The sequence below is a fragment of the Hyperolius riggenbachi genome, chromosome 3 (assembly GCF_040937935.1).
Source record: "Hyperolius riggenbachi isolate aHypRig1 chromosome 3, aHypRig1.pri, whole genome shotgun sequence".
NCBI classification, from domain to species: domain Eukaryota; kingdom Metazoa; phylum Chordata; class Amphibia; order Anura; family Hyperoliidae; genus Hyperolius; species Hyperolius riggenbachi.
Genome location: NC_090648.1, coordinates 434,814,762 through 434,833,735, shown reverse-complemented (window position 1 = coordinate 434,833,735; position 18,974 = coordinate 434,814,762). Strand labels below are relative to the sequence as shown.

Below are 18,974 nucleotides of genomic sequence, written 5' to 3'. Positions count from 1 at the left end.
CTAAAAATGTCCTGGTCACTTGGGGGGTTTAGCCCTGCAGTCCTCAAGAGGTTAAGGAGGAATGTTATTAACTATGAAATGTAATAAATAAAATTACTTCTTTTTTACAATATTACTTTAAAAATAGTCAGTGCTTGCCTATTGAAAAATTTCTCCTCCCCCTGTTTTAATTTTCTGAATTTTTTTCACAGGTGGCAATATCTTTACTGCTGGCTAGGTATATCAATTCAGGAATGTTTGGTTACTATGTGTTAAGAAACACCACCTATAGGAAGACCACAGAGAGCTCACTTGCAGAGTTACCTTGTCTATTGTAAGACCACAGAGTGCTGACCTGCATAGTTACCTTGACTATAGGAAGACCACAGAGACCTGACCTGCAGAGTTACCTTTCCTATAGGAAGACCACAGAGTCCTGACCTGCAGTATTACCTTGACTATAGGAAGACCACAGACACATTACCTGACCTATAGAGTTACCTTTCCTTTTGGAAGACCACAGAGACCTGACCTGCAGAGATACATTGCCTATAGGAGGACCAAAGAGACATGACCTGCAGAGTTACCTTGCCTATTGAAAGACCACAAGGACCTGAGCTGCAGAGTAACCTCACCTATAAGACGACCACAAAGACATGTCCTTAAGAGTTATCTCACCTATAGGAAGTCCATAGAATCCTGACCTGCAGATTTACTCCACCTATAGGTGAACAACAGAGACCTGACCTGAAGAGTTAACCCCAATAGGAAGACCACAGAGTCTTTACCTGTTATGATTCCAACAGAAAGACCGCAGTGTCCTAATCTCCATTGTTAGCCCTCCAACAGGAAGAGTGCCGTAACCTGACCTGGAGAGTTATTCTGATCATGAATCCATATTGAATAGTTTCACCAATTTCTTACTGGTAGCTATTCACCTACCTTCATCATGCCATCATAGTGTTTTATCGGGGATCTGGTGATGTCTTTCTGGGACATGGTGCTATAGATGATGCCTTGATCAGGAGTGCTGACAGAGCGATGGATGGACCCTGTAGGGAAAAACAAGAAATAAACATTACAGTGCTTCCCTGTATAAATATGGCCATGACCAGTTCAGATTTAAATTTTTTGATTTTGTACTATTATTTATTCAAAGGCCAGGTGTACGAACATGTGGCCTGATAGTCAGTCATTAAAGTATATCCACACTTCCCATGGATTAAGCACATCTGCTCCCCAACCACCCAAATAAGAATAGTAGCCGACATTTGCAGACCCCCAATATGCTGATGATGTGGCCTGTGTCTGTGTGCTGTAAAGAAACCATTGAGATTTGGGGCTTTACAGAGATGCCCTGAGATTTGGACAGGAAAACTACAGAGATATGACGTATAGTTGCACCTGAGCTGTCATTGCATTGAAGGCTGATTGGTACAAGCTGATCTGCCATGTGATCAATGTTGGCAAGCATAGCTGAGTTGTAAGCAGGTCCCATTGTTCACTTGCATGCAGTAGTGGTACATAACTATAGACGAGTCCAGTGACAACAATAGGAGTTTGTTTGTAGACAGGATTATGCACTATTTGAATTACACATGTTTATTGAACACAGATCAGGCTTAAAGAACACCCGAAGAAAGAGCGATATGGAGGCTGCCATATGTATTGCCTTCTAAAGTGTACCCAAGGCTAACCTAATGTAAAAAAGCAGAGAGGAAATGCCACGTACATGGGTCCTTGCTGCATGTCTGTCACAGAATTTACAGACTGTCAGTGAGTGTGGCTGTGTTAACCTCGGCCGATTTTTACATTGCATTTTTTTGTGATTGTGAGTGAGGGGGGCCAGTAGGTTTTACGAGTACAGGGCCAAGACATTTCTGATAGCAGCCCTGGGATTTCAGGGGAAGAATATACAGTGCTGCCCATAACTATTCAAACCCCTGGCAAATTTTGACTTAACCTCCTTGCCGGTTATCCCGAGCTGAGCTCGGGGTAACCTGCGCAGGAGGATTGCTCTGGCCCCGCTGGGCTGATTTTCACAATTTTTTTTAATTGCACGCAGCTAGCACTTTGCATAACTCGATCGCTGCTGCTCGCCACCGATTCGCCGCTAATCGTCGTGCTGCGCTGCCCCCCCCCAGACCCCTTGCGCAGCCTGGCCAATCAGTGCCAGGCAGCGCTGAGGGGTGGACTGGGACTCCCTATGACGTCCATGACGTCGGTGACGTCATCGCGATCATCGCCATGGTGACAGGGGAAGCCATGCAGGAAATCCCGTTCTGAACGGGATTTCCTATTTGCGCAGATCGCCGGAGGCGATCAAAGTGGGTGGGGGGATGCCGCTGCTCAGCAGCTATCATGTAGCTAGCGCTAGGCTAGCTACATACTTTAAAAAATTTTTTTACAAAAAAGTGCTGCGCTGCCCCCTTGTCGCAATAATTGGAACGGCAAGGGGGTTAAAGTTACTTTTATTCAACCAGCAAGTCATTTTTTTGACAGGAAATGACATAGGTGTCTCCCAAAAGATAATAAGACGATGTACAAGAGGCATTATTGTGTAAAAAGAAATTCTCAGTTTTTATTTACATTTGAGCAAAAATTGTCCAGTCCAAAATTATTCATACCCTTCTCAATAATCAATAGAAAAGCCTTTAATAGCTATTACAGCAATCAAACGCTTCCTATAATTGCAGATCAGCTGTTTGCATGTCTCCACATGAATTTTTGCCCATTCATATTTAGCAATGAGCTCCAAATCTTTCAGGTTGGAGGGTCTTCTTGCCATCACCCTGATCTTTAGCTCCCTCCACAGATTCTCAATTGGATTCAGTCAGGACTCTGGCTGGGCCACTCCAAAATGTTAATGTTGTCGTCTGCTAACTATTTCTTCACCACTTTTGCTGTGTGTTTTGGGTCATTGTCATGCTGAAATGTCCACTGGTGCCCAAGGCCAAGTTTCTCTGCAGACTGCCTGATGTTGTCGTTGAGAATCCTCACGTATTGCTCTTTTTTCATGGTGCTTTTTACTGTGATTAGGCTTCCTGGTCCATTGGCTGAAAAACACCGCAAAGCATTTGCCACCACCATGTTTGACAGTGGGGAATGGGAAAGGTGTTCTTTGGGTTGAAGGCTTCTCCTGTTTTACGCCAAATAAAAGAAACATCATTGTGATCAAACAATTCAATTTTTGTTTCATCTGACCATAACACAGAAAACCAGAAGTCTTCTTCTTTGTCCAGATGACAAGCATTTGCAAAGACCAAGACAGCTTTTGTGTGCCTTATCTGGAGAAGTGGCATCCTCCTTGGTCTGCATCCGTGGAACCCAGCAGTGTGCAGTGTCCGTTGGATTGTCTGCCTTGAGACATTGCCACCAGCAGAGCCCAGATTCACCAGGATGGCCTTGGTGGTGATCCTTAGATTCTTTTTAACCTCTCTCACTATCCTGGACAGCACAGGTGTCAATTTTGGCTTCCGAACCACATACCCTGAGATATTCCACAATGCAGAACATCTTGTTTTTTTTAATAATACTATGCACTGTAGCCACTGGAACTTGAAAACATTTAGAAATGGCCTTGTAGCCCTTTCCTGACATGTGAGCAGCCACAAATGCACAGACGCAGGTCCTTACTGAACTTCTTTTGTCTTAGTCATGACTGTCCACAAACCAACTGCAGGGAGCTGCTGTTTTTCACCTGTAGAGTTGATTAAAACAGCTGTTCCCAATTAACCAGGGTAACTAGGATGCTTTAGAACAGCGTGGACTATTCGGAACAGTATAGAACTTTGGATTTTCTAACAGACTGTGACAGTTTGTGAAGGGTATGAATACTTTTGGACTGGACATTTTTTGCTCAAATGAAAATAAAAGCTGAGAAATGTTTTTTTTTTTTTTTTTTACAATAATGCCTCTTGTACATTTGTACATTTGCCTCTTGTACATTACTTTTGGGAGACACCTATGTCATTTCCTGTCAAATAATTACTTGCTGGTTGAATAAAAGTAACTTTAGGTTAAAATTTGCCAGGGGTATGATCACTTATGGGCAGAACTGTAGCTGTGTGCGACACAGAATAAGCCAATGTCGGATTTCTTCAAAGCCTGGCTGTGCGTCTAGCTGTGTATCCTCTGGCGACTCGCAGGTGCTCACACAGAGCTCGCGCTGCAGCATTGCTGAAATGTCTTCCCTCCATTGCCTGTGAGCCGTGAAACTATAATGGCTGATAATCCCTGCAACAATATTGACTTGTTGATTTAGCAGTCCCTGTTTGTGGTAAGGCTCTTTACTGTCTCTCCCCCACCCCTCTTAATGTTTCTACACTTTCTCCTCTGCTGTCAACACACCGTCCCAATCCCTCCCATCTGTCATCACCCAGATCACCGACTACCTGCCTGACACACAATGGCCGCAGCCCTCTGCTGAAAATGACAAAACACCTAAAGCCAAAGGTGACATTTATCACACAAGAAGTATAGATGTCATTTAGACTTTTATTTTCTATGCTTAAGCTCAGGTTTGATAGATATATAAACTGCTGTTGATGTGTTGCGGAAAATAAAATCCGCTATACTGTGTATCATATGTACTGCTGGGCAGGAAGTACGTCACTGAGATTCCCGTTGGTCCGCGCGTGGCACTTGCTGTGTCGCCCATTGACTTGAATTGCTGCATGATTCATGCGGTAGGCTCGGATCATGCAGTAGCACTGCAGACCTTGCGTCAGATAAGATGCTTCCGGTGCATCGCACCGCATTAAAGAGAAACCGAGGTGTGTTTAAAGAATGTTATCTGCATACAGAGGCTGGATCTGCCTATACAGCCCAGCCTCTGTTGCTATCCCAAACCCCACTAAGGCCCCCCTGCACTCTGCAATCCCTCATAAATCACAGCCGTGCTGTGAGGCTGTGTTTACATCTGTAGTGTCAGTCTCAGCTGCTCCCCCGCCTCCTGCATAGCTCCGGTCCCTGCCCCCGTCCCTTCCCTCCAATCAGCAGGGAGGGAAGGGATGCAGGCGGGGACTGGAGTTCTGCAGGAGGCGGGGAGAGCAGCAGACTGACACTATAGAGATAAACACAGCCAGCTCTGACAAGCTGTTTGTCAGCAGCGTGGCTGTGATTTATGAGGGATTGCAGAGTGCAGGGGGACCTTAGGGGGGTTTGGGATAGCAACAGAGGCTGGGCTGTATAGGCAGATCCAGCCTCTGTATGCAGATAATATTTTTCAAACCCACCTCGGGTTCTCTTTAATGGTGAAAGGCTCCATTGACTTTCAATGCATTCGCGGTACCTTGTGATAAGAAAGGGTAATGCAACGCAGGTTTTAAATGCTAGTGCGAAAGGGACCTAAAGGGGGCTTGGATGCTTTCCTTGCATTGAAGGACATCCATGGCTAGAATTACTAGGAAATTCCCAGCAGTGTTGATCCAGGAATTTTACCTGATTGCCATCTGCAGTCTGGAAGGATTTTTTTTCCCTTCTAGGGCTAATTTGTTTAAAGCTTTTAAGGGTTTTCCGCCTTCCTCTGGATCAACTGAAATATGTGAGGCTGCAGGCAGTGGAATAGCAATAGAGGATGCAGAGTTTGAGACTTCACCAGGGCCCTTGGGCCAGAGGGGTCCCAGGGGGCCTTCTCTCAAAGCCAGTATTAGCGCTTTATTGTTCCTGTGCCGGTAATGGTCACTTCTGTATATGCATTGAATAGTGGTTATCAGTAACAAACCGTTCCCCTCCTCTGCTTACACCTCTCACACTGTGGATGTCCTTGGCAGTTTTGTGGCGCCATATGAATTGTTATATATAGAGTGCTTGGGGGGCCTAATGTAAAACTTGCACTGAGGCCCAAAACTTCTTAGCTACTCCACTGGGTGCAGGCTAGTGGTTGTACCATATTTTCTGGTTCAACTCAAATGATGTAATAGTGGTGATACTATATGATGTATTACTATTATAGTGCTATGCTGCTAGAACCACTGGCCAACCTAATACAATAAAAAAAAGAATGCAGCCAGTACAGCCTTTGGCAAACAGAAGCTTAGTAGTTTCTGCTCGTTTATATCAAGCCGCCGTCATTGTAAATTATAGGTCATGTGACTCACTGGGGAGGAAACTCAAGTTTGAAAATTGAACCTAAACAATCAGCAATTGACACGCCTGGGGGATTGTCACAGCACTGCCACCCAGACACACAACACCAGTGACTCAGTATCATATCACATAATGTGTATCATAAAGGCAACAGAACTGTTCACTACAGAATTCCAGAGTAAGTTACTACAATGATTTTACAGAATAAATGTCCTTGGCCCAATGCACTAAACTGCGGCAGGCCTAATCCATCATAAATGATCCCATTATCGATTGTTACTGGTTGACCAGATTTTCTTCAGAGATACGATTGTAACCATTTTTGAAATCTGGAACAGTTTGGATTCTTTAACATTTCCAGTAGGAATGCAGCACATAAAATGCAGCATGTGGGACTTTTGTGATCAGTGAAAAAAACGCCCAATGTAAACAGCACCAGAGACCAGTCATAAATGATCAAAAAAGTAACAATTTTATTGGGAAAAAACTTTAATTACAAAAAAAAATCACCAACGGTGAAGCAGTGGGGTATGAACATATTAATAATATAATTATATATTGTATAAAATATCCAGTTCTCAAAACTTCAGAAAAAATAACAATTTCTTTGCCAACGATACGAAAATTCACAGTACATAAGTCCAAAAGAGAGAGGTCATTGACCCTAAATAAATATATGTGCATAAAAATAAGCCATACAATACATATTGCGCAAACTCCCAAAAGTAAAAATAGTGCCTGTACGCTCCAAGTAAGGAGGGGGAGAAAACTCCCCTCTATGGAAGACAATGTATAAGAATAAGTAAAGTTCAGCAGTGTCAGGTGGAAATAGCGAAAATCAAGAGGACTTACGTGCAGAGAGGAAAATGAGGACAAGGAAAGAAAACCACCGCTGAGCGCCTTAATGCATCTCGCGGGCCCAATGTGCTTCTGGAAGAGGCCTCCTTACTTGGAGCGTACAGGCACTGTTTTTACTTTTTGGGAGATTGTGCAATATAAAGTATGGCTTATTCTTATGCACATATATTTATTTGTTTAGGGTCAATGCAGAGCCGGATTAAGGCTAAATGGGGCCCTAAGCAAAGTAACTGATTTGGGCCCCCCCATCATGTCGTAATAGAATCAGAAGATGCAGCTGCACAGCAATATGTCGCACACACCGGGGCAGCCGAGCTACTGGTTGCTATGGGCAACAGCACGCTTTCCTCTGTGGGTGCACAATGCAGGGAATAGCAGCGGCAAAATCAGAGTGAGAGATGAATGGCTGGGACATTTGCACTCAGGGGCTGGGGCACCCCTGTGAAGAGGGCGCCAGATATCACAGCAGCAGCACTTTCCCCCTGCATCTCCAGCCTGGCAATAGCAGAAAGCTCTGGACACCGCCAAACCGGAAGCTGTTCCCCAGACAGAATTACATAACCACCCCCACCACCGAACAACCGATTTCCTCCCAAACTAGACAGCCACCATGCAGCCTCTATCCCAGTGAATACGATAGTCCAGCAGAGAAGGCAGCCGCAGTGGGGGAGAATGACAGCATCAGATGAATCACATTCACCTATTGCGATCTAAGCAATAGAGGTCCTGTCATCCAGGGCCCATCTGTCTCCTCTAGAGTGCTGCCGCTCTGTTACTACTACTATTACAACTTTCTACTTCATGTCTGATCTGAGAATCAGGTAGTTCAGAGCGAGCGGCTGCACTGTAGAAGAGACAAACGGGTTTCAGATGACGGGATCTCTATTGCTTGGATCATGGATAGGTGAGTGAGCGTTTGCCATCTGCTGCTATCATTCTTGCTGCAGCTGTGGTTCTCTGTGGGAAGGGAGGGTGGAGTGGGCAGCGGCAGAGCGCACAGTAGCAGGAGGGGGACCTAGGAGGAGAGCCTGGCTCTGAAGACAATCAGCAGCGCACAGCATCATTTGACAAGACAAGACAAATAACATTTATATTGCGCTTTTCTCCTGGTGGACTCAAAGCGCCAGAGCTGCAGCCACTAGGACGCGCCCTATAGACAGTAGCAGTGTTAGAGAGACTTGCCTACGGTCTCCTACTGAATAGGTGCTGGCTTACTGAACAGGCAGAGCTGAGATTCGAACCCTGGTCTCCTGTGTCAGCGGCAGAGCCCTTAAAGGGACTCCAAGCAGTGCCTGTGGATATGCCTTTAAGCATACCCACAACTAATTCATTACATCCTCACACCTACCAGCATGATGTTTGTAATTATATCCCCCTGGGTTCCTTATATTTCATTGCATTGTGCTGAATCGAGCTGCCAACTTTGGAGAAAAGTCGTCCTGTGGCCGTGATTTCGATCGTGAAAATATCAAAAACTAAAAGGCATAGAGCAGCCGTTTATATATCATTGGAAAGAGGAGAAAAAGAGCTTTAAAATGATATGCATTTTTCCATAGTTACTGCACTGCTCAGAGTCCCTTTAACCATTATACCATCCAGCCACCGCTGACTTTGGAGAAAAGTCGTCCTGTGGCCGCGATTTCGATCGTGAAAATATTGAAAACTAAAAGGCATAGAGCAGCTGTTTATATATCATTGGAAAGAGGAGAAAGAGAGCTTTAAAATGATATGAATCTTTCCATAGTTACTGCACTGCTCAGAGTCCCTTTAACCATTATACCATATAGCCACCGCTGACTTTGGAGAAAAGTCGTCCTGTGGCCGCGATTTCAATCGCGAAAATATTGAAAACTAAAAGGCATAGAGCAGCTGTTTATATATCATTGGAAAGAGGAGAAAGAGAGCTTTAAAATGATATGAATCTTTCCATAGCTACTGCACTGCTCAGAGTCCCTTTAACCATTATACCATCCAGCCACCGCTGACTTTGGAGAAAAGTCGTCCTGTGGCCGCGATTTCAATCGCGAAAATATCGAAAACTAAAAGGCATAGAGCAGCCGTTTAGATACCATTGGAAAGAGGAGAAAGAGAGCTTTAAAATGATATGCATCTTTCCATAGTTACTGCACTGGTCAGAGTCCCTTTAACCATTATACCATCCAGCCACCGCTGACAGGATGGCAAGGGCTGGTTTATGTGCTAATGGGGCCCTTTTGACTCTGAATGGGGCCCCAAGCGACTGCTTTTGTTGCCTGGTCGGTAATCCGGCCCTGGGTCAATGACCCCTCTCTTTTGGACTTATGTACTGTGAATTTCCGTATTGTTGGCAGAGAAATTATTTTTTCTGAGGTTTTGAGGACTGTATATTTTATACAATATATAATTATATTATTAATATGTTCATAACCCCCTGCTTCACCATTGGTCATTTTAATTGTTTTTTTTATAATTGAAGTTTGTTCCTATAAAATTGTGACCTTTTTGATCATTAATGTTTACATTGGGCGCTTTTTTCTCTCTTTTCACGGTTTTTTTCATGCCCATTAGCGCATTCCTTTATCAGTTGGTTCCCTGGTATTGATTTGGAACCTTGACAACAATATATACAGTATCTGTTATATATGGTGCTTGTCTACAATTTTCATGTTCAATACGGACTTTTGTGATCAGGGACATTTGGACCGCAATCATTGCAGTAATGTAAAAGTAACCTCATGATTTACATTATCTACCAGGTGTCTTTCCGTTTTGTGATCAGCATGTGATGGGAATTGGATTGCAAAATGCTGCTAGTGGAAAACAGCCCTTAAAGTGGACCTGAACTCTTGCACAGCACAATAGAAAAACAGAGAGAAATGCACCCTGTATGTATTTAGAGAGTTTAGCCTGGCGCAATCGGCGTGTGTGGTGAGAATGCGCGGCAGCTGATATTGAAATCTACGTCCTGTCAGATCCGCACAGCCACAAGCAGGACGTAGATTTCAACTGCGTCGGTCTGGAACCAGTTACCATTCTTCCTTCGCCATCTGAACAAGTTAAGCTTCTACACCGCCACAATCAGATCTGTCTTCTCTTCCTGGCCTGGAATGCTGGCTACTCCACCAGCGACAGATGCAAACTACAGAGGGTCATCAGATCAGTGGAATGGATTATTGGCAAACCACTCCCCCCGGACCTCCTCTACAACTCCAGGCTGCGCTCCAGAGCACTGAGGATCGCCAACAATCCCTCACACCAAGGACAACTCTCTGTCTCCCTTCAGGTCCTTCTCCACCAGGACCTCAAGGCATAATCAGTCCATCAGCTGTCAACTCTCTGAACTCTGCTCAGGCACTACCCCCCCCCCCCTTCCCCAGCGACCCCCTTAGGTCATTTTTTTCCATCTATGCTGTAACCGACAAATAATATTTGCACTGCTGCTCATTATACATAGTTGAGGTCAATTTGTGTATTATTGCTGTGTTTTTGTGAAGTTATGCAACCCTGTTATTTCTCTATGTGAAATGGTGTCTGTGTGTTCTGTCCTATACTTAAAGAGAGTCTGAAGCGAGAATAGATCTCGCTTCAGACCTCATATATAGCAGGGGCACGTGTGCCCCTGCTAAAACGCCGCTATCCCGCGGCTTAACGGGGGTCCCTGTCCCCCCAAACCCCCTCCGTAATGCGGGGGAGCGCTTTCGCATTGGGGCAGGGCTAACCGCCGCAGCCCTGCCCCACGCGCGTCTGTCAGCGCGTATCTCCGCCTCTCCCCCGCCCCTCTCAGTCTTCCTTCACTGAGAGGGGCAGGGGAGAGGCGGCGATGCGCGTCTGATAGACGCGACTGGAGGCAGGGCTGCAGCCGTTAGCCCTGCCTCCAGGAAGAGATTTTCTACGACCAACTTTCCGACCATCTTTTGCGGGGGTGGGTTGGGGGTGAAGGGACCCCAGTTTAGCCGCGGGATAGCGGCGTTTTAGCAGGGGCACACGTGCCCCTGCTATATATGAGAGCTGAAGCGAGATTTAGTCTCACTTCAGTGTCTCTTTAAAGAGACACTGGAGCAAATTTTTTTTTTATATAATGAATTGGTTATGTAGTACAGATAACTACTAGAACATCAGTAGCAAAAAAATAATCTCATTGTAACGATTGGTGTCAGCACACAGAGAGAATCTGATTATTGGTGATCTGCAGTATCACCAAGAATGCAGATATATACCTGAATATTGATGATCTGCAGAATCACAGATAATACAGATATATTGCTAACCTCTGGACACCTATGGTATGTGAGTGTTTGGTGTAACAGTAGTACTTTGAGTAATGCACCTGCGGAGCAGATGATCAAAGGCAGTAAAGGAATACTGCTCTTGAGGACACAAAAACCTTCCAGCAGCCTGAGACTCTCCAAGGGGTGGAGTCAGGCTGGAGGTAGGAAGGACCAGAAGGTGAGTGACACCTGTAGGTGGATGTCACTATCTGATCTGGAGACTATCTCTTTTTTTTTTTTACAATTCAATTTTTTATTTTGAACAAGAAAAAAGGACATTACAAGAGAAGGCACAGTGCTCCCACAACAGGAGATAGACAGTTATATACAATAATCAGTAAGGCAGCAATATATATCTTGGGGAATAGGTTAACAGCAGAGTAATTGCCTTAATAAATCTCCAATGTATCAGATACCTTACATAGTGTCAGTATTTACAGGAGCTCATATTAGCTATGTGCAACTTCGTACATTTTGGAGTACCATGCCATGAGAGCACGGAGGAAGTAGTGGAGAGAAATAGGCAAAGAGGGGAGGGATAGGAAGGGATAACGAACATGGGAAAAGGTAAATAGAAGAAGAGGGGAGGGAAGGGGAAAAGATAAGACTCCGGGCTCACCCCCCGCCCACCGAAACTGCGCCAGCAACCAGATAAGTACTGGTATTATGATACCTGAGGATTAAGGTATGAGATTAGATCCGGCCGTCATAGCATTGTCATACCATGGTGCCCATATTTTATGGAACCGTTGTATACAATTTCGGTTCTTGTATGTCATCTGATATAGAGGAAGAGCGATATTGATTGTACGTTTCCAATGATTAATAGATGGATTATTGTTGCCTTTCCAGACTCTTAGGATTTCTTTTCTGGCATAGAAACATAGAATGCGAATTAAGAGTTGTACATGTTTACTGCATGTTTGTTCTTCAAATAGACCCAGAAGAGCTAGTTTGGGTGTGCAGTCAAAGTGTGATTCCAAGATTTCATTTATAGTATCAAAGATGGCTATCCAAAAGGTTTGGATTTTAGCGCAGCTCCAAAACATGTGTAGAAATGTGCCTTCTTCAGTTGTGCATTTTTGACATAACACACTGTTGGATATACAGATATTATGCATTCGCACTGGAGTGAGATATGTTCTATGCAGGAATTTAACTTGGATCAGTCTATCTCTGGCTGAAATAGGAGTTCTAACGAAGTCTTCAAGTATATCCTCCCAGTCAGTATCATCTAAGCCCTGGATGTCTAGGTTCCACCTTTCTTGGGATCTAAGAAGTTTTTCATTATTTTTGGCTAGTAGGACTGAATAAATAACTGATAGGGGCTTATCTAATTGTTCTGTCAGAAGTGTATTCTCTAGGGTATTGACTGCTAGCTCCGGTGCACCAGAAGGGAACTGTGCTGAAAAGGCATGCCGAAGTTGTAGGTGGAGACTATCTCTTAATGGGAGAGATAGGCCTTGAGGTCGGGCAAGCCAGGTCGGCAACACACGGTCAGATAAAGTACATAAACAGAAGGCTGATTCGGTATCCAAGGCTAGCAGGGTTTGGCAACAGAGTATCAGATATGCGAGGTACCGAATCAGAGGACAGAGGAGTGGTCAGGAAAGCAATAAGTCATAACAGATATCAAACAATGCCTAGTCTGGGTGTGAGGTCCTTGGTCTCTACACCCTGGAACTAGTCTGATGTATAACAGAATGATCGCACAAGTTCCCTAGTCTTGGGTGTGAGGTCCGTGGTGTCAGCACCCTGGAACTAGTCTGGAATATAACACAAATGATAATACAGTTCCCTAGTCTTGGGTGCGAGGTCCGTGGTCTCAGCACCCTGGAACTAGTTTGGAGTATAACACAAATGATAATACAGTTCCCTAGTCTTGGGTGCGAGGTCCGAGGTCTCAGCACCCTGGAACTAGTCTGGAGTATAACACAAATGATAACGCAAGTTCCCTAATCTGGGTGTGAGGTCCGTGGTCTCTACACCCTGGAACTAGTCTAAGCATAAACAGAATAACAATACAAGTAATCTGGCTCAGTGTGAATTCCCAGGTCCACCTGGTTCAAACACACTGTTGGATCTGACTAAGGTCTGAGTGCTTCCACGTAGTGTTTGCAACGGCAGACAACTTGAGACTGGCCAGCAGTAACTATATATGGAGTAGTGCTCTCGGGCACCACCCCTAAATGATCAACCAATAGAATACTGCTCTGGAGTCAGCTGATCGGCGTGATCAGCTGACCTCTCCTTGCCCAGTATAAGAGTTCTGCCTCTCAGCGCGCACGCGCGTATTTCTAAGCCTGTGTGCACTAACAGACTCAGCCACATCAGTCGCCTTACTGTTGTTATATCCGGCGGCTTTTCCGCGTTCTGCCCTGTTACCAGACGCACGCTTCCGCGTGCAAACCGCTGCATTGGATGCAGAATCAGCCACCTCCTCAGCAGCACACGCGGCGGCTTTTCCGTGTTCTCTCACACTCATATTTTTATTTTCAGTCATTCTTTAATATTTGCAGTTTACACACTACTCAGCATTCTAAATGATTTTACAGAGCAGGGCAGTGAACTATTGACCTGTCCCCTGGAGAGAAAAAGAAAATACAGTTACTGACAGTTGAGATAACAAGCTTCAGAAGACATAGATCTCTGCAACTTTGAAAGTCATGGAGCTCAATGGCTCTTTTGCATAGATAACAACTGGAGTTTCTTCACTCTTCCTGTACTGGAAACAGTATTAGACTCTTGTCTCTGTTCCTAATGTGTTGTTTCTTAGCTGTACTACACATACAAATCATTATATCATACATTTTTTTCCGCTTCAGTGTCTGAACATGTCAAGCCCTTGGGCATGACCCAGAAAAATAAAATGATTCTCATGTGAAATGAATTTAACATACTATTCAGTTAAAACCCACAACCCTCCCATCCCACGTGTGAAGTCAAACGTCCCTTCTAGAGACTGACAGCTATGATGATAGGCTATCAGCCAGCAGGGAGGCATGGATCGGAGTGAGCAGGCAGTGATGGATTACTGAGGAGGAGATCAGTATCTAGTAATTGGTACAGGGGTATTTTTATTTTTTCCTTGAATAGTCAATTTAAAGTTATGTTCTATCAAATACATATTGAAAAAAATAAAGTTTTAAGACATCCTAGAGTTTCCCTTTAAGATGGTCGCTGACCAGCTCTGGGTGACTGTCGAGAGACGCAACTTCCTTTGGAAGTGAGATAAGTCAGAATTCTTTGTAGAGCTCCTCACAAGCCATTATAACAGTATTGCTGGCAGGATGAACTTTCCTCTATGATAAATGATGCATAGACAGAAGGATTAGCAGAGTGTCAACATGGGCTCTATAGAGAAAGTAAATCCAATGTGATCAGGAAGCAGATCACAGGAAGCTGTCCAGACTGCTGTAATGCCGAAACATTTGTCATATGGAGAGCGGACTGACAGGTACACTATGGAGAGCTCCCGCTACAAACACTGCTACACTCACCACATGGCGGATAATTATTACGGAACACAGATTCATCCACGAGAAGTCTGTAGCTCAGCGTGAGTTGACAACAATGAAAGTGTCACTTCTGCTTCGCCTCCGGTCCCTAAACCCCCGTTTCCATGTCCGCGCTGCAGGCAATGCCGGTGTCCCCCATGACGCATGGCACTGTGTTGCTCTATGATGTTAACCAAGGTGGTTGCGATCCCGCTCACTTGTAATCATACCTCCCAACTTTTTGGGATAAGAAAGAGGGACACTCAAGCCACACCCCTTATCCCGCCTCCGACACACCCCTAGTCACACACACCATAAAGATTTCATTGGAAAAAGATGTTGTTTTATAATTCAAATCATGTTGGTCCTTTTTATCCTGGTACATTTTTCTTCAAATTAACATTTGAAAATAAGAAATATACCAATTTAACTTATGAGAATAGTTTTGAGTCAATTAAACAAATTTTTCAGTAGAAAAGTACATATATTTACATAGATATGCACATCAGTCTAGAAAGAGGGACAAATGAGAAAGAAAGGGGGATAGGGTAGGGACAGTTGGGAGCTATGCTTGTAATGAATAGGATCCCAACCGTGAACGCAGTGGCAGACAAAGCGACAGTGGGCCCTTGTGCAGAATAAATGAAGCGGCCCCATGTGAGTGGCCATAATCATAACAGATTACGGTTGGCTCCAAATAATGCCGAGAACATAAAAGTACATGAATCTAGGTTACATTCTGTAGGCACTGTGGCAATGTAGGTAGCACACAATTCACACTTGTGTATGACTGGGCCACAAGCATATATTACTGTTGCTCCTGGGTTTCAGAGAGAAATACAGAGAGAAGAGCCGACAGAATATTCATGCCTTAACTGTGGTGCAGCTGTAGGGGCCCTAGAGGGCTTGGGGTTCCTCAGTCTGCATGGGCCTATGTCCGCCTCTGCATGAACGCACAGAAATACAGGCAACCAGGCGATGCGATGCCTCAAAGAATGCAAGACATGGATGGAACATCAGAAAGTGCAGTGTGTGCACTTTCTTGGATCCCATCCCCGAAAGTTGTTGAAAATGCAGTCATAATCACACAGATGGAAACGGGGCCTACTTTTCGGTCCACACTACGGCGTGTATGCACTAAATGATGTTAAGCAGAATTATTTGTGTAAAGCCTAACCACACGAAGCAGGGGCGTAACTAGACATCACTGGGTCCCCCTGCGAAACTTTGGATGGGTCCCCCTGCGAAACTTTGGATGGGGCCCCCCACCCCCCTCGCTTTCTGCACAGGACAACTGAGGACCAATGTGTTTTCCCCATGCAGATAAAAACACGTAGACTTAAAGGAAATGTCGGGCAATCTATGCTACCCCCAGATCTACTTACCCGGGACTTCCTCCAGCCCCTTGCAGCTGACAAGTCCCTCGTTGCAGCTCTGCTTCCATTAGATACATACACACACAGCTGTATTTACTACATGAGAGCACATGCTAGATGGAGGAACAACAATGATATGCTGAACATAAAGTCCCAACTAGACGGAGCGATCCGGCGGCTCGAATAGCCGCCGGATCGACTCTTCGGCATCCCCGCGCGTACCCGCAGCGTCCCCGCTCGTCCGCGCACGCGTTGGATTCGATAGCCACTCATCCCCGCCGGCGCCGCTTATCTTCCGCTCGATTCCCAGCTATTGTCCGCTCGTGGGGGTCGAGCGGGGAATCAGCCGCGGCGAGATCGGACCTGTCGGATCTTATCAATCGAGCCGCATTAGCGGCTCGATTGATAAGTAAGATCGGCATGTGTAGACCCTGCTTAAGATATAGTATTCACTGTAATGCTGGGTTTACACTGTGACCATACAATTTTCTGTTAGATTTAACTGCCAGATAGATAAAGTTCAACATGTTGGAAATGTATCTATCTTACGATCTATCTGCAGAGCAATTAGGCAGTGTTCTACTCAGCAGGAGATAAACAGAAGACAATGCATCAAAGATAATGACCATTCCCTACAGAAAATAATCTAATAATGCATTCTAACAGAAAATCTAACAGAAAAATCTAACAAAAGAATGTAACAGAAAATTGTATGGTGTAAACCCAGCATAACTTTGGCAAAACATTCAGAATGTCACTGATTGAAACTGTTATTACAAGATCCTGGACCATGAGACAACAAGCTCTCAATGAAGCAGCAACAGTAAAGACATCAATCTCCACTCCATTGGGCTTGATTCACAAAGCAGTGCTAACTGTTAGCACGCCTGTGAAAACCCCCTTAGCACGTCTAAACCAGCTTTTTGCGCGCAAAACTTTATGTGCGTAAAACTTTACGCGCGCACTGCACAGAGCGCAGGGCGCTCCGCGCAAAGTGCCCATTAAAGCCTATGGGACTTAGCGCGCGCGTAGGACTTTGCGCGTGTAAAAACTTTGCGCACAAAACTTTGCGTGCGATCTGATTAAGAAATCCGGTGCTAACCTACTTAGCACCCTGATGTGCACGTCTAAAGACTTTAGACGTGCTAAGTAGGTTAGCACTGCTTTGTGAATCAAGCCCATTGTGTTGTAAAAGTAATCCGAGGCCATAAGGTCAGCATGTGTGATAAGAATCTAGGAATCCGTGTGATAAGAATCTAGGAATCCTTTCAGAGTGAAAGCAAGGAGTTTAAGGGAAAGTGTACAACTTTTTAAAAAATGTGACTCGTTTGGTTTTAAGGTTGTACTTGAAATCATCAGAACTTTGTAGCAGGGAGTAGGGAGCAGGGACAGTGTACAAATTCCAAAGTGTGTATGAGTCCTTATCTGTGTGGTGGACACATGCAGTCAATATAACAATGGTGCGAGAGCAGAATACGTTTTTTTTCTCCATGCTCTTAGCTGTCAGTCTCTCAAACTTTTCCCCCCACGGGCCCCCTGTGGCTTCTGGGCCCCCCCTGCGGAGGCATCCCTTGCAGGGTCTATTGTTACGCCCCTGACACGAAGAACAGAGCAGAATGCGATACATTATATGCAAACTCCTTAATTATGCAGTTTAGTGCATACACCCCTATTTCTGATGAATTCACAGATTGTCTTGTATGGATACACTGTGCTCACTCGTCTGTCTTTGTACCAATATTAAGAGCTGCAGAAAATTGACACCTGGTAGCCAGCAGAATTACAACCTGACTACCAGCTGAAATCTAACTATTGAGATTAAAGGGGTTCTGTGCAGGAAGCTCTCGGAGACGCGAGCAGGAGCTAGCACCCGCACTGCCGTGCAGGTGCATTCGTCTAGTTAGACGAATAATTGGACTGTGACCGGCGGCGGTGAACAGAGGATCATATTGGACGGGACAGGACAGCTGGGGGCCGGTAGAAGCCCCAGGTAAGTGTCAGTTTTTGTTTTTAATAATATACACAGAACCCCTTTAAGTGTCATCAGCAGGATATTAGCAGCTGACAGGTACCTGCAGGGATCATGGAAAGTGTAGTCCTGAGTCCAACAGTAGTCAATGCTGGAGGCATCATCAACCTCCCCCAATAGCTCTACAAGCGCAGGTGTCTGCAGGGAATGGGCATTCCTCTTCAGCTTATCACAGCATCCTCTATCAGCACACAGGCAGTTATCTAGTGTATTAGCTGTGGTTCTACTGAGACAAGGAAACATACCTGGAAATGGCCACAACTTGCCCTGACTACAATGATAGCGTTGTCTCCCAGCCTTGCGGTATATAGTCTACCGGGGCTTATGGAAAAAAATTCAATGCTGTACTATAAATCATACTCTAAATCTCTTAAGCTGATTGCATTAGAAATAATTAGCTGTTTGCAAGTCAGGACTTATTTTACTGCAGTATCATGTAAAATTATACAGAAGCTGTAAAAATAATTACCTTTAAAATACTCATAAAGCAAGCAAGAGAATAAGTTAGACCAACTCCAAGCCGAGATCTGAAATGCATACTCCTGCAGTGCTGTAAGCAGGGCCGGTTCAAGTCTTTTAGCCTGCTGAAGCAACACAACATAGGGAGGGGGGACAGGGAGTGTGTGGAGGGGGACATTTGGGGCAATTGTTGCCACCCTGAAATGTGCGATTCCCATTGCTTCATGGAAGAACCGCCCCTAGCTGTAAGTCTGTGCCGTGGGATGTGACTGGTAAAGGGGCCATTGGTCAGGGGACGTGAGTACTTCTGAAACCTTCTAAGGAGTCCCAAAGGCGTATTCCTAGATTCTAGTCGGGTTACTTCATTGTGGGGACATTTGGTGGAACGAGTAAATGGAGAAAGGACCAGGAAGGCTCTGTGTGATCCAGAGCCTTCCCT

General features: G+C 44.9%; 1 protein-coding gene across 1 annotated transcript in view; it reads right to left on the bottom strand.

Moving 5' to 3' along the window:
- Positions 1-18,974, bottom strand: part of PKP2 (plakophilin 2) — a 162,863-nt gene that overhangs the window by 96,769 nt on the left and 47,120 nt on the right. Inside the window, exon 2 of the mRNA XM_068277652.1 lies at positions 922-1,031. Within this exon, the coding sequence (XP_068133753.1) occupies positions 922-1,031 (110 nt within the window). The remainder of the gene's footprint in view (positions 1-921; positions 1,032-18,974) is intronic.